Source organism: Cynoglossus semilaevis, unplaced genomic scaffold (genome assembly GCF_000523025.1).
Source record: "Cynoglossus semilaevis isolate Cse_v1.0 unplaced genomic scaffold, Cse_v1.0 scaffold342, whole genome shotgun sequence".
NCBI classification, from domain to species: domain Eukaryota; kingdom Metazoa; phylum Chordata; class Actinopteri; order Pleuronectiformes; family Cynoglossidae; genus Cynoglossus; species Cynoglossus semilaevis.
Genome location: NW_007585117.1, coordinates 221,344 through 232,216, shown reverse-complemented (window position 1 = coordinate 232,216; position 10,873 = coordinate 221,344). Strand labels below are relative to the sequence as shown.

Sequence of the window (10,873 nt, the reverse complement as noted above, 5' to 3'; positions counted from 1 at the left end):
ATATATATTGTTTATACTGCTTGTAATTGGGATAAGGTAAACATCTGTTCAGTATTTTAACATAAAAGTGTTGATTGTGAGGCATCAAAAGCCACAAAATGCAACGGGTCCATCAGACCCACAAACGCTGGCTGAGTAACAACAATATGAACATTACACAAGGGTTAAATCAGGTTTAAATGATGCATCTTCTTCTTTAAATGATGTTTATTCAATTAAATTTGCATAATTACTAAACTGTTTTTGCTATGGCAAAAACATGTTAGTTTCTACCTTTCCGACCCTTTCCTTTACGATCATCCAGTTTGTTGCTTCAGAAATGCAGGAGGGGAGACCAATGCTTCCTGGGAAATAAAGATAAGCGTTTTAGAAGAAACGTGTTTGGTAAGTGCAGTGATCCCCTAGTGTGTCGTTAGTGATTACCTATATGCCATGGCAGTGTATCCAATTTCGTTTAATTGGTCTGACAACTACTATTTATCTAGTGCTAATAACACGAACAATCCAATACTTTGTAAACACGGTAAAGCAGACACTGTACCTGTCGTGTTGGAAGGAGACACCGTTGTTAGACTAAGGGACATTTCCGATGAGTTACCGAGCAGAAGTACTGACACCAAGGGTCCCGTTGCAGTGAGAAATGTCGGTTGGAAAACTATATTTATAACAAGAAAAATACATTTTAATGCATCCCAATGCAGGGATGTGAAATAAAAATTCAAAAGAAACTTCAGAGTGTGCGTAGGTCCTATACTGCACCGTCCCTCCAGCTAATTTAGCATTAGCAGTTTAGCAGAGCTGGATAAACTAAACAAATATATAATGGACTTACCGACAACGTCCTGAGCGTCGCCTATTGAAAATATCAGTAAAATGCACGTGAATAAACACCCGCTGTTAATAAACAGAGGGGAAAACAAAATAGGAGGTTTAGCCATTGCTTGTCTTAGGATAACGGGGGACATTTATAAACTCTCAGAGATGCTGTCTTGGTAACGAAAACGTTCGACCAATCAGGACTCAAAAAACCTTTGGGGGATACATAATCAACAGCGACATCAGCTGACCTGGAGATATATTACATTCATTAAATATTCAGAAGCGTTCTTTCTTTGTATATAATAATAATAATAATAATAATAATTTGAGGTTTGGAAAAGGAAAAGGTTGTTTTGTGAAAGTAGATTTTAAAAAGGCCATGTGTTATTATTGTTGTTAATTATTTATTCCCACCTGTAGTTTGCTTCCTTTGGTTTACTTAATGGCTCACTTTTATTAAAGCTCAGTTTAAATTAAATTAAATTAAATTAAATTAAATTAAATTAAATTAAATTAAATTAAATTAAATTAAATTAAATTGAAGAATGTTAGAGATGGAGCTACCAGGAGGAGACAAAGGAAGGCCAAAGAGGAGACATATGGATGCAGTGAGGGAGGACATGGAGATAGTTGGAGTCAGAGTAGAAGATGCAGAGAACAGGGAGAGATGGAAATCAATGATTCGCTGTGGCAACCCCTGAAAAAAAGGGACAAAGCCGAGAGAAAAAGAAGTTTAAACAAAAGCAACTATGACGAAATAATTATGGAATCAACCCAAGTGTAACATCGAACAAGTTATAGTGTATTGTTGTTTTGTATATATGTTAGTTTAGGCTTTCTTCTCTTGATATAAATTTGATTTAATCGTAAACAAAGCAAGTATGTTACTTTTTTGTAGTCAAGGCACTAAACCTGTACACCCTAACCACTAGATGTCATCACATCGCTGTGTTTTAATGGTAACCACTGAGGAAGAGTCGTATCACGTGACTACCGGTGACTACCACGCGTGTTTGGTTCTATTCTGTCAACTTAATGTCATCATTGGTGAGTTCGGCACTGATTTTACCATCATGTTTTCGTTTGAATCTCTTTTAAACAGTCTGGAGACGTGTGTCATCAGTGAGGACCACGTTCAGAACAAACTTCGTATCTTCTGTGACAAACTCTCTCAGTCCTCCAGGTTTGTGCCTTTACCCACTTCATTAACATCCTGATGTCGGTAACAAGCTGCGGCGATGACTGATTCATAATTTTGTTGTGTCCAGGAGTGATGTTAAGAGATGTAAGGAGCGCTGTCTAGATGAGGCTGCACAGCTGCTGAGACAGATACCCCAGACAGAGTTAGTTTCTTTGGAGAGGAATGATCTCCAGCTGCTGGTCAGACTCCTCATCTCCATGCAGCTGCAGACGGTCAGCATCTCCACAGCGTGTCGTAAAGTAGACAAGGTCACCCTCCTACAGTGTTTCTCTACTTAAAAATCTAATGACAACATGAAGCTGTCTCTGAAGCTCCAGTTCTGCTTTGTAGATGCTGCAGTATTTGGCAAAGATGGATCAAGAGTTGGTTTATAGAGAAACCCGTCAGTGTTTACATTCAATAATCCAAACGGCGCAGGTACAAGACCTTCACATTTTCTCAGGTTTATTTTGTAACATTGCTATTATGAGCTTGTTTATTAACTGTGTTCCAGATATTATCATTTGAGGATCTACAGAGAGGTTAGTGTTGGCTTGGAACTGAAATAAATAATATATGACAAGACATGCTGAAAAATAAAATAGATAACAGTACCCATTTTTAATCAACATTTGTATTATTCAGCTTGTATGTTCTTGGAGGACAGCATGGTGGGCCGTGAGGTCTGGCGAGAGTCGCACCAGTATCTGCTGAGTAAAGTGTCAGAGCTGTTTCCTGTTGTATTACAACAGGAATCCCACAGAGATGGACCTATGTGTTATATTGCTGTGAAGGTAACTCAGGAGAAGGTTGAATCATCTGTTGCATTCATGACTAAATAACTCACCAATCTTACTGACATTAGATCTGTTTCCTTTGCAGTTGTGCTTACAGATATTCCAACTGTTGTCCACTGAGTTGGCTCCTCTAGTATGGGACAGGGAGCATCAGAGTCCAGCAGTGCAGAATATCCTGCAGGCCCTGATGGACATCATACTTGGACAGGTATATTTGCCAACAATCTCAAACACAGGCCTACTGTATTTTCCAGACTTTAAATCACACCTTCTAGCCACTAGAGGGTACTGGTGCAAATTATACTCTGGAGCGACATTCTGTATATCTGTTTTTTGTTTTGGTTTATTATGCATTTTTTGGCTGGTGCACCTTATACTCCGGAGCGACTTATCTTCTTCTTTCGGCTTATCCCTTTTTCAGGGATTGCCACAGTGAATCATGATTTTCCATCCCTCCCTGTTCTCTGCATCTTCTATTCTGACTCCAACATATCTTCCATCACTGCATCTTTATATCTCCTCTTTGGTCTTCCTCTTTGTCTCCTACCTGGTAGTTCCAGCTCTAACATTCTTCTACCAATGTATCCACCCTCCCTCCTATGCACATGTCCAAACCATCTCAATCTGGCTTCTCTAGCTTTTTCTCCAATCCTTCCTGTCTGTGTTGTCACTCCTAAAGAGAATCTTAGCATCTTTAACTCTGTCACCTCCAGCTCCTCCTCCTGTCTTCTGCCTATTGCTACTGTCTCTAAACCATACATCATGGCTGGGGTGGCCACCCTTCTGTAAACCTTTCCCTTCACCTTAGCTGACACTCTTCTGTCACATCACTCCTGACACTCCATCAGCATCCTCAAGGCAAATATTGCATCTGTAGTACTCTTTCTAGGCAGGAAACCAGTTATAGTCCAGAAGTATTATGTACACACATTACGTATTTTTTACTTCTTATTTTGACACACGGTGATGTGTCTTGCAGTGTAGCAACAGGGACACTCGTCTTTTGGCTGGCACGACCTTGGCCATGCTGATTAACATGGGTTCAGAGAGGAAAGATGCCACAGCTGCTGCATGGAGTCTGCTACAGGTTGCTGAACTTGGTATGTAAAGATTAGCTACATATGTTTTAAAGTTTGTCCCCAAATGGACCCCATACTGTTTTAAAGTAAATGCATATTGTTTTTGATCATGAAGATTTTCTCACTTCCATTAGTCTTCAGAAAATCTTTTCACGACTATTGATATCTGATGGGTTTTGTGTGCTGTTTCTCAGAGCCCTGGTTGCTGACTGTTGGTGGTCTGCGGATACGGTGCTCTCCTGTACCAGGAGGAGACACAGTGGGGAGGCTGGCTGTGAGCAGGGGTCTTCTAACCTGCTGTCGGCCCCATGTTTTACTCAGTTCTTATGAGGATGCCACTGATGTAAACTGATGTATCATTAAAATTAACAACGAAACGTGTTTGAATTTTACTAGCTCTCATTACTTTTCTCTTTTCAGCAGTGTTTACTGCTAAAAGGCCTGTTCCCTCTGGTCTGGGCTCTATGTGAGGAAAAGCTGGAGTGTCACTACCTGGCCTTTGAAGGTGTGTAACCCACAGAATGATCATTAATGTGTCTGATGAATGATACCTTCATATTCATAGACAACATGTTGCTACAGTTTTAACTCTATGGCTGAAAAGAGTTAAGGAATGCTTGGCTGACATATGGAAGAAGAGAGGAGTCGGTCTCCTTTCTGCAAACAGCAGCCTCCAGCAGAAGCTCATTGACATTGTTTGGACCAATGCAGAAAGTCCAGTAAGTCCCATGACACACTGTTACTATTATTTAAAAAAAAAAGAAAACTAAAGTTTTGTTGTTCTGTTTTGGATTTACAGTATGGCTTTCTATTGTTGTTTGACTTTATGACCATTACCACTCATAGTCTTCTAATAATATTAGTCAGAATGACTAATATTATTGTTGTATTTAATATTCAAAGGTTGATGTGACAGTGAAAAAATGTTACAGGGAGGAAAAAATAGTTCGGTTAAAGGTGATAATATTTATATAGCATGAGTAGAGTATGTAATTACCTAAACCAAAATATCAAGCTGGTATCCTGCATGAAAAGGTTGGGGTTAATGTAGAGATACATTTAATTAAGCTAAGTTTGACTAATTCTTCCAATCCAGTGCATTTTACTTCATAAAGAATATTTTCTGTTTAGAGAACAAATTGTTTGATATACCCTAATAAGTTGTTTGTTTGAGTTTCTTGATTTTACAGAACGTTAAGTTAAAAAATATGTCTGCCATGGTCACTCAGTGTTGTCTGTTTTCTATGCAGGTGTATGGTGTGTCAGAATTTGTGCGCTGTGCTTTCTCCCTGCTGCTGGACATCTATAAGATGGACTGTGAGAATATTTGTGACACAGAGAAGACTCTTTATTTGTGTCTGCTTCAGCGAATAATCCATTTACCTTGGGAATCAAAAGCCAAATATTATCACCTTTGTTCATTACTGCCATACCTGGGGACTGACATGGTGAGGTTGAAGTCTTTATACTGAATAATGATGTTTCAGTGAAGCCACAAGTCACTTTGATTCATTTTAATTTGATATAATAGGTGCTGGATCATTATGTGGATTTACCCAGTCATCTCCTGAAGTGCTTGTCAACCAATCACCTCTCACCATGTGGATCAGAGCTTTATAAGAGTCTGGTCCAGCAGCAGAGGAGAGAACTTGAAAACTTCAAAAAATCCAATAATCCCACTGAACTGGACATAACCCATGTGTGGGCAAAACGTTGGAGGCCGGTCCTACACGAGGCCCTGACGTCTGACGTGACTCTTTTACAGAATAACAGTGCAACACACTTATTACCTTGTACTTTTCAAGTCTTCCCATCTGCCGTAACTCATCTTCTGGCCTCCCTTGATCCGTTAACCCCAGGTCATCTCCACGCGTGGGCCAGCATCATGAGCACATACAGAGCCACCACTGGATGTTCTCCCTGGGCTCTGCAGGACAGCTCCATCCGCCAAACCCTCCAGCTGGCTCTGGGATCTGCAGACGACAAAGTTCGTCTGGCTGCTCTCAACCTCCTCTGCTGCAGCCCCAAGACCAAAGACAGTCCAACCACAGAGGAGGTGACGATCATGAGGGAGTTTATTCCTCAGAACCTCAACTGTGAGTCCTCACCTTTTCGCCAGCATTTTCAGGCCAGTGTAAAGAAGTTCCTGGTTCGTATCAGAGACGGATGCTTGGCACTGGTCAGAGGACAGAAGGGCAAAAACAAACAGGAAAGCCCTCGTTTAGGCAGGACACAGGATTTACTGCAGCAAGGAATAGGTGAGAAATGGTGGTTTAATAATTTAACAAAAAAATGATTCCCTGCCAACCTCATTATAAGTGTAACTGATTCAAAAAGCACAGTAACAATGTAGTCCATTTTTTAATGTGTTGGTCAAGCCCCAATCAACTCTCATGCTTAATGAAAATATTAATAAGAAATTTATGTTAAGAAAAAAAGAATAAAAAATATCCATCTTTATGAGATCTTTCTATTTATTTTACATTTTTTTATTTTTACTCTGTCTTCTGCCCTATGATCCTACTCTGCAGACTTTGTGGAGTGGTTGAGTCATCTTCCATACAGCTATTTGGCCCCAGGACACAGTTATCAGAGGAAGAAGACTGTGTTGCTGTTGCTGTCTGCTGTCCTGGACACCTGCACAGACACCTGGAGTCCAGACAAGAAGAAAGGACAACCTCCAGGTCAGTTTGGAACACCAGCTCCTGGAGCTAGTTATAAAATATTTGTTATATTATTATATAAAGTATTTGGTTCTGTAATTTGTTGTTTATTGAATTTGCCGTTTTTATGTGTTTTATGGGTTTCTTGCAGCAAATATTGCGTCTCTCATTAGCTGTGCCAGACAAAATGGACGGTGGGATTTTTTTAACAGGGCTAAACAGCTGGTCCTCATCAGCTGTCTAGAAGATTCTACAAATGAGGTAAAGCAGCTTTCACTGTCCTCACCTTTATATTAATCATCCATAATAAAGTTGAAGAGAACATAGATAAAACAATTCTTCTGTCCTCCAGATTCGAGAGCTGTCCGCTGGGATATTGTTAAGATTTTTCCCAAACAGTTTTCCAGATGATGTCGGTGCAGTGCTGCTCCGACGAACCAAACAGCTTCTGAGCAGTCCTCGCGTGCAGGAGGCTCAGATGGGAGCACTAATGATGAAGGTCCTACTTCTGAAGTAAGCCCTGCCTCTTTTATACCATCAGTCAACATGACTGTCAGGGATTCAGCAGTTTCCTGTGTGTGTAGGTCAGCAAAGCAACCTGAAGGTTGCAGCCAGAGCAGCACTGATGATGTCAACAGTTATGAAAAGTCCGAAGCATCCTGCAGAGTCAGACAGTTGGTGAAGGAGCTGCAGGAACATTATCACACAGCCAAGGCAGATATGATGCTGGCTGCCAAAACCAAACCAATACATGGTGAGACCTTTGATGTTAAAAATATTTTTTACATAGAATAAATAAGGGCTGCTTTATTGAAGTGGTATCTCTAACATTTTTTGCAGCATCTCCCTTTTTTAGATATGGCTATTTGTCAACACTCCCTACACATCAACTCATTTATGGCTAATGCTTAAAATCTCCTGTACTTTATTTTCTTTCAATGCTATAATTCCTACAAATCTTTCTTTTCTAATTTAACAGACATTTTCTATTAAAACTATGGCAGAAATAAAGAAAATATTGAAATTTAATTCCATTTGCCTCCATTGTGCCTTCCTGGTGATGGTTAGCATTTGCAAGGGTTAATAAATAGAGTCTATTACAGTATGGTAATGATAACATAACCAAATCGGACTTCAGGCACTGTATGTGTTCCTCCACAGTACCCTATGCCTGTTGTCCTGTCTCTAGGAACAATAAAAGGATTAGCTGTACTCTCCCAGTGTACTTGAACCAATCAAATTGACGTCACCATCAAAAAACAGTTTAATTGGTGTGTGTTTATAGTCCTGTAGATATTCTAATAGTCTACATTTTTACCTAAATGACCTGCATTATATTCGGATTGTAAATTCAGGTACATGTTCATGCTGGGTGAGTTAATAATTTACTAATTGACATTGTTATTATGTTATTGATATTCTTATCGGTACAAAGTGTCATGAACTGTTTCCAGGTATTGTTGGTGCTCTTCATAGGTGTGTGATTGAGTCACCTCTTCATATCTGCGACACACTGGACCACAGTATGGTCAGGGAGGTCCTGCTTCTTCTGGAGAACATCTCCCTGCTGCTGCTGGGTGTTCTGTTTGGTGACCTCAGTGGTTCTGCCACTGACCAAGGTAACATACCCACTTGCAACACCAGTGATGTTTTAAGCATGTAATACATGGTATCCTAATGGCAGCCCTAATACTGCAGTACACAGCGACAACACCCAGACAGAACACACTACATAACTAATCAACAAGTGGGATGAGAGTTCAAAATATTTACGAGCTCACACACACTCGATCCGTCTCTTTTCTAACAGACGCCCCGCCTTCTTTCTGTGATATGGGAAATGCCATCAGCTCGCTGATAGCCCAAACATCTGTAGGAGACAGAATTCATGATGATGATGATGATGATGATGAAGAGTGTGTCCTGCTATCTGAGGAGCACAGCCTCATTCTCACCTGCTGCTGGGTCTCACTCAAGGTCAGCAGAACCACATGCATCGTTGAAAATTATGATGCTATAGTCTCAAGTTTTTGATGTTTGGCATTTATTGTACTTTAAATGTTTAAATGCTAAATGTGGTGTCTCCTTATCAGGATATAGGAATTTTCTTGGGTTCTTTGGTGGAGAAGCTTCTTACTGACTCCAATAAATGTATTTTAGAAAAGGAAGATCTAATAAGAACGTCAATAATATTCAAGAATATTCTGTTAAAATGCCGTCACTGGGTAAGTTATATTACTTAAGCAGAAATGTATCTTGATTTTTTTCAGCCGGCAACTTCACTTATGACAAATCTTTTTTCTACACTAGGGAGCAGTAGAGGGCTCCTGTGTGGGTTTCACCAAGTTCTGTGCATCCCTGCTGAGCAGCAACAATCAAGAATTTATATATATAGATATAGATATAGATATAGATATATATAGATATAGATATATAGATATATAGATAGATATACGTGTGTGTGTGTAGATGAAAGTGTTGGATTTAATTTTTTTTTATAAATGGAGATAAAAAAGTCGATTCACGTCTTTTCTCTGTTGACAGAGTTTGCAGGTCGTGCAGTGTCCTCCTTCTACATCTGTGACTCGACGAGCAGCAGGGCTGCCGATGCTCATCTTGTGTGTGGTGTCAGCAGAGGAGGCCAGTAAATCACGACCTCTCCTAGCCCGTAGTATGGAGACTCTACTGGACACAGCCAAAATGCCTCTGCCTGACGACTGGGACCAGACCCTGGACCTTCCTCAGGTCTGCTGTTTTACAGACACAGCATGTGGGCTGAGGATATAGATCAGAAAGTATAGGACATTACTATCTGTTTTGTCATCACAGGTGTGTGCCGTTCACACTCTGCAGGCTCTGGTGCGAGGCTCAGGTCTAGGAGGCGCTGTCCTTCAGTTTGCTCCGGCTGTGGCCATTCTGTCACTGACTCTGCTCAGTTCTCCCTGTTGGGCCATGAGGAACGCTGCACTGCAACTCTACAGTAGGACATAAAACCTTTCATCTATGTGTGTAAACTTAGGTACACACCATAAAACAAGGGACTATCTATTTGGTTTTGGATTAGAATTCCATTGCTAAATTGCTAAAATGGCCTTGAAGCTGCTTCCTACAATTTACCAAAAGTGAAATATCTTCCAGCTCTTCTTAGTCTATGGACAGAGCACAACATCAAAGTGGAACTTTAGGTTCTCCTTCCACAGCCCTAAACCAACACTCAGAACGTGAGGTGATTGTTGGAATTTTAACATTAAGGTCTGAATTGGCAAAAACAAAACCTCGGAACTCCGCTACAGAACATCACTTCCACTTCCTCTCTTATTTTCCTCTCATGCCTTTACCTTTGGAACTTTTTTTCCATTGCTCCAGAGTCTAATCTTTGTCCTTCTGACCAGACCTGTGCCCAGTTTCTGGTGAACTGAGTTAATTAGTTCTCATTTAATTAAATGTGTTTTGTTGGTGGCTTAGTGATTAAGGAAGCGGACCTGTGTCTGTCAGGTTTGAATCCACCAGCTGCCAAGTTACCACTGAGGTGCCCTGAGCATGGCACCGTGCCCACACACTGCTCCCTGGGCTCTTAAAGCTGCCCACTGTTCCCATTTGGTTGTGTGCAGTGGTGTGCTGTGTCACAATGACAAGTAGTTTACTTTCCTACTTGGTTCTTTTGGACTCTAATGAGCTATTCATTAACCTGATCCAGTTCATGTCAGTGTCCTCAGTGTTGCTCTGAAAAAATAATATTCTTCCAGGTTCCCTGAGCTCCAGAATGCTCGGACAGCGGCCCAGCATTGAAGACAGTGGCCCTGCCCAGAATTCCATGTCTCCCTCTGCTTTCTTCTTACATTACCCTGGTCTGCAGCCCTTTCTCCTGGGAGAGCTGAAAGGGGCGGCAGAGGTCCTGGAGGGGCATCCTGATGAGGCCAAGCTTCATTTACAGCCATCACTCTATCCCATCCTCACCCTGTTAGCTCAGCTGCAGCCTGGAGTCCAAGACTCAGCAATGTAACGACTCTGTATTTTCTCTACAGTTTTTACTGTTGTCAGGTTTCCTTAAGTTGAAAATGTGTGTGTTAAATTCAAAAATTCGGTAAAATCTCTGGGTTTCCATGAGACAATTAATATACCCTAAATTGACTGGCACTTTGCACCTGGTATTTTTTGTGCGTTATGAACCGTGGACCACTCTGCTACAATAAAAAACAAAAGCCAGTCACATTAACTACAGGGTTCTCTACACTTCCCTCTCACAATGCAAATGTTGAAAATAGTTTTGTCACTGATTCTGAGTCAGTGGACCAAGAAGACAAACTAGCCATCTGTCAGTTCATCAGAGCGTGT

General features: G+C 40.8%; 2 protein-coding genes across 3 annotated transcripts in view; one reads left to right on the top strand and one right to left on the bottom strand.

Annotated features, from left to right (window-relative positions):
• Positions 1 to 1,021, bottom strand: part of tctn2 (tectonic family member 2) — a 6,588-nt gene extending 5,567 nt beyond the window's left edge. Inside the window, exons 1-3 of one of the 2 annotated variants that reach the window (XM_025053697.1) lie at positions 833 to 1,021; positions 542 to 655; positions 274 to 344 (exon numbers count right to left, since the gene is read on the bottom strand). In XM_025053697.1, coding sequence (XP_024909465.1) covers positions 274 to 344; positions 542 to 655; positions 833 to 965 — 318 coding nt within the window. In that variant the 5' untranslated portion in view covers positions 966 to 1,021. The remainder of the gene's footprint in view (positions 1 to 273; positions 345 to 541; positions 656 to 832) is intronic. The other variant, XM_008337275.3, reaches the window with a different exon arrangement.
• Positions 1,022 to 1,759: 738 nt separating this feature from the next.
• Positions 1,760 to 10,873, top strand: part of LOC103398613 (thyroid adenoma-associated protein homolog) — a 14,800-nt gene continuing 5,686 nt past the window's right edge. Inside the window, exons 1-23 of the mRNA XM_025053698.1 lie at positions 1,760 to 2,002; positions 2,088 to 2,268; positions 2,351 to 2,437; positions 2,514 to 2,541; positions 2,645 to 2,793; positions 2,882 to 3,004; positions 3,776 to 3,896; positions 4,070 to 4,218; positions 4,296 to 4,380; positions 4,458 to 4,594; positions 5,126 to 5,323; positions 5,407 to 6,133; positions 6,407 to 6,559; positions 6,690 to 6,799; positions 6,891 to 7,051; positions 7,123 to 7,292; positions 7,993 to 8,157; positions 8,349 to 8,515; positions 8,632 to 8,763; positions 8,849 to 8,951; positions 9,081 to 9,283; positions 9,368 to 9,518; positions 10,285 to 10,537. Of these exons, the coding sequence (XP_024909466.1) occupies positions 1,776 to 2,002; positions 2,088 to 2,268; positions 2,351 to 2,437; positions 2,514 to 2,541; positions 2,645 to 2,793; positions 2,882 to 3,004; positions 3,776 to 3,896; positions 4,070 to 4,218; positions 4,296 to 4,380; positions 4,458 to 4,594; positions 5,126 to 5,323; positions 5,407 to 6,133; positions 6,407 to 6,559; positions 6,690 to 6,799; positions 6,891 to 7,051; positions 7,123 to 7,292; positions 7,993 to 8,157; positions 8,349 to 8,515; positions 8,632 to 8,763; positions 8,849 to 8,951; positions 9,081 to 9,283; positions 9,368 to 9,518; positions 10,285 to 10,537 (3,980 nt within the window). The 5' untranslated portion in view covers positions 1,760 to 1,775. The remainder of the gene's footprint in view (positions 2,003 to 2,087; positions 2,269 to 2,350; positions 2,438 to 2,513; positions 2,542 to 2,644; positions 2,794 to 2,881; positions 3,005 to 3,775; positions 3,897 to 4,069; positions 4,219 to 4,295; positions 4,381 to 4,457; positions 4,595 to 5,125; positions 5,324 to 5,406; positions 6,134 to 6,406; positions 6,560 to 6,689; positions 6,800 to 6,890; positions 7,052 to 7,122; positions 7,293 to 7,992; positions 8,158 to 8,348; positions 8,516 to 8,631; positions 8,764 to 8,848; positions 8,952 to 9,080; positions 9,284 to 9,367; positions 9,519 to 10,284; positions 10,538 to 10,873) is intronic.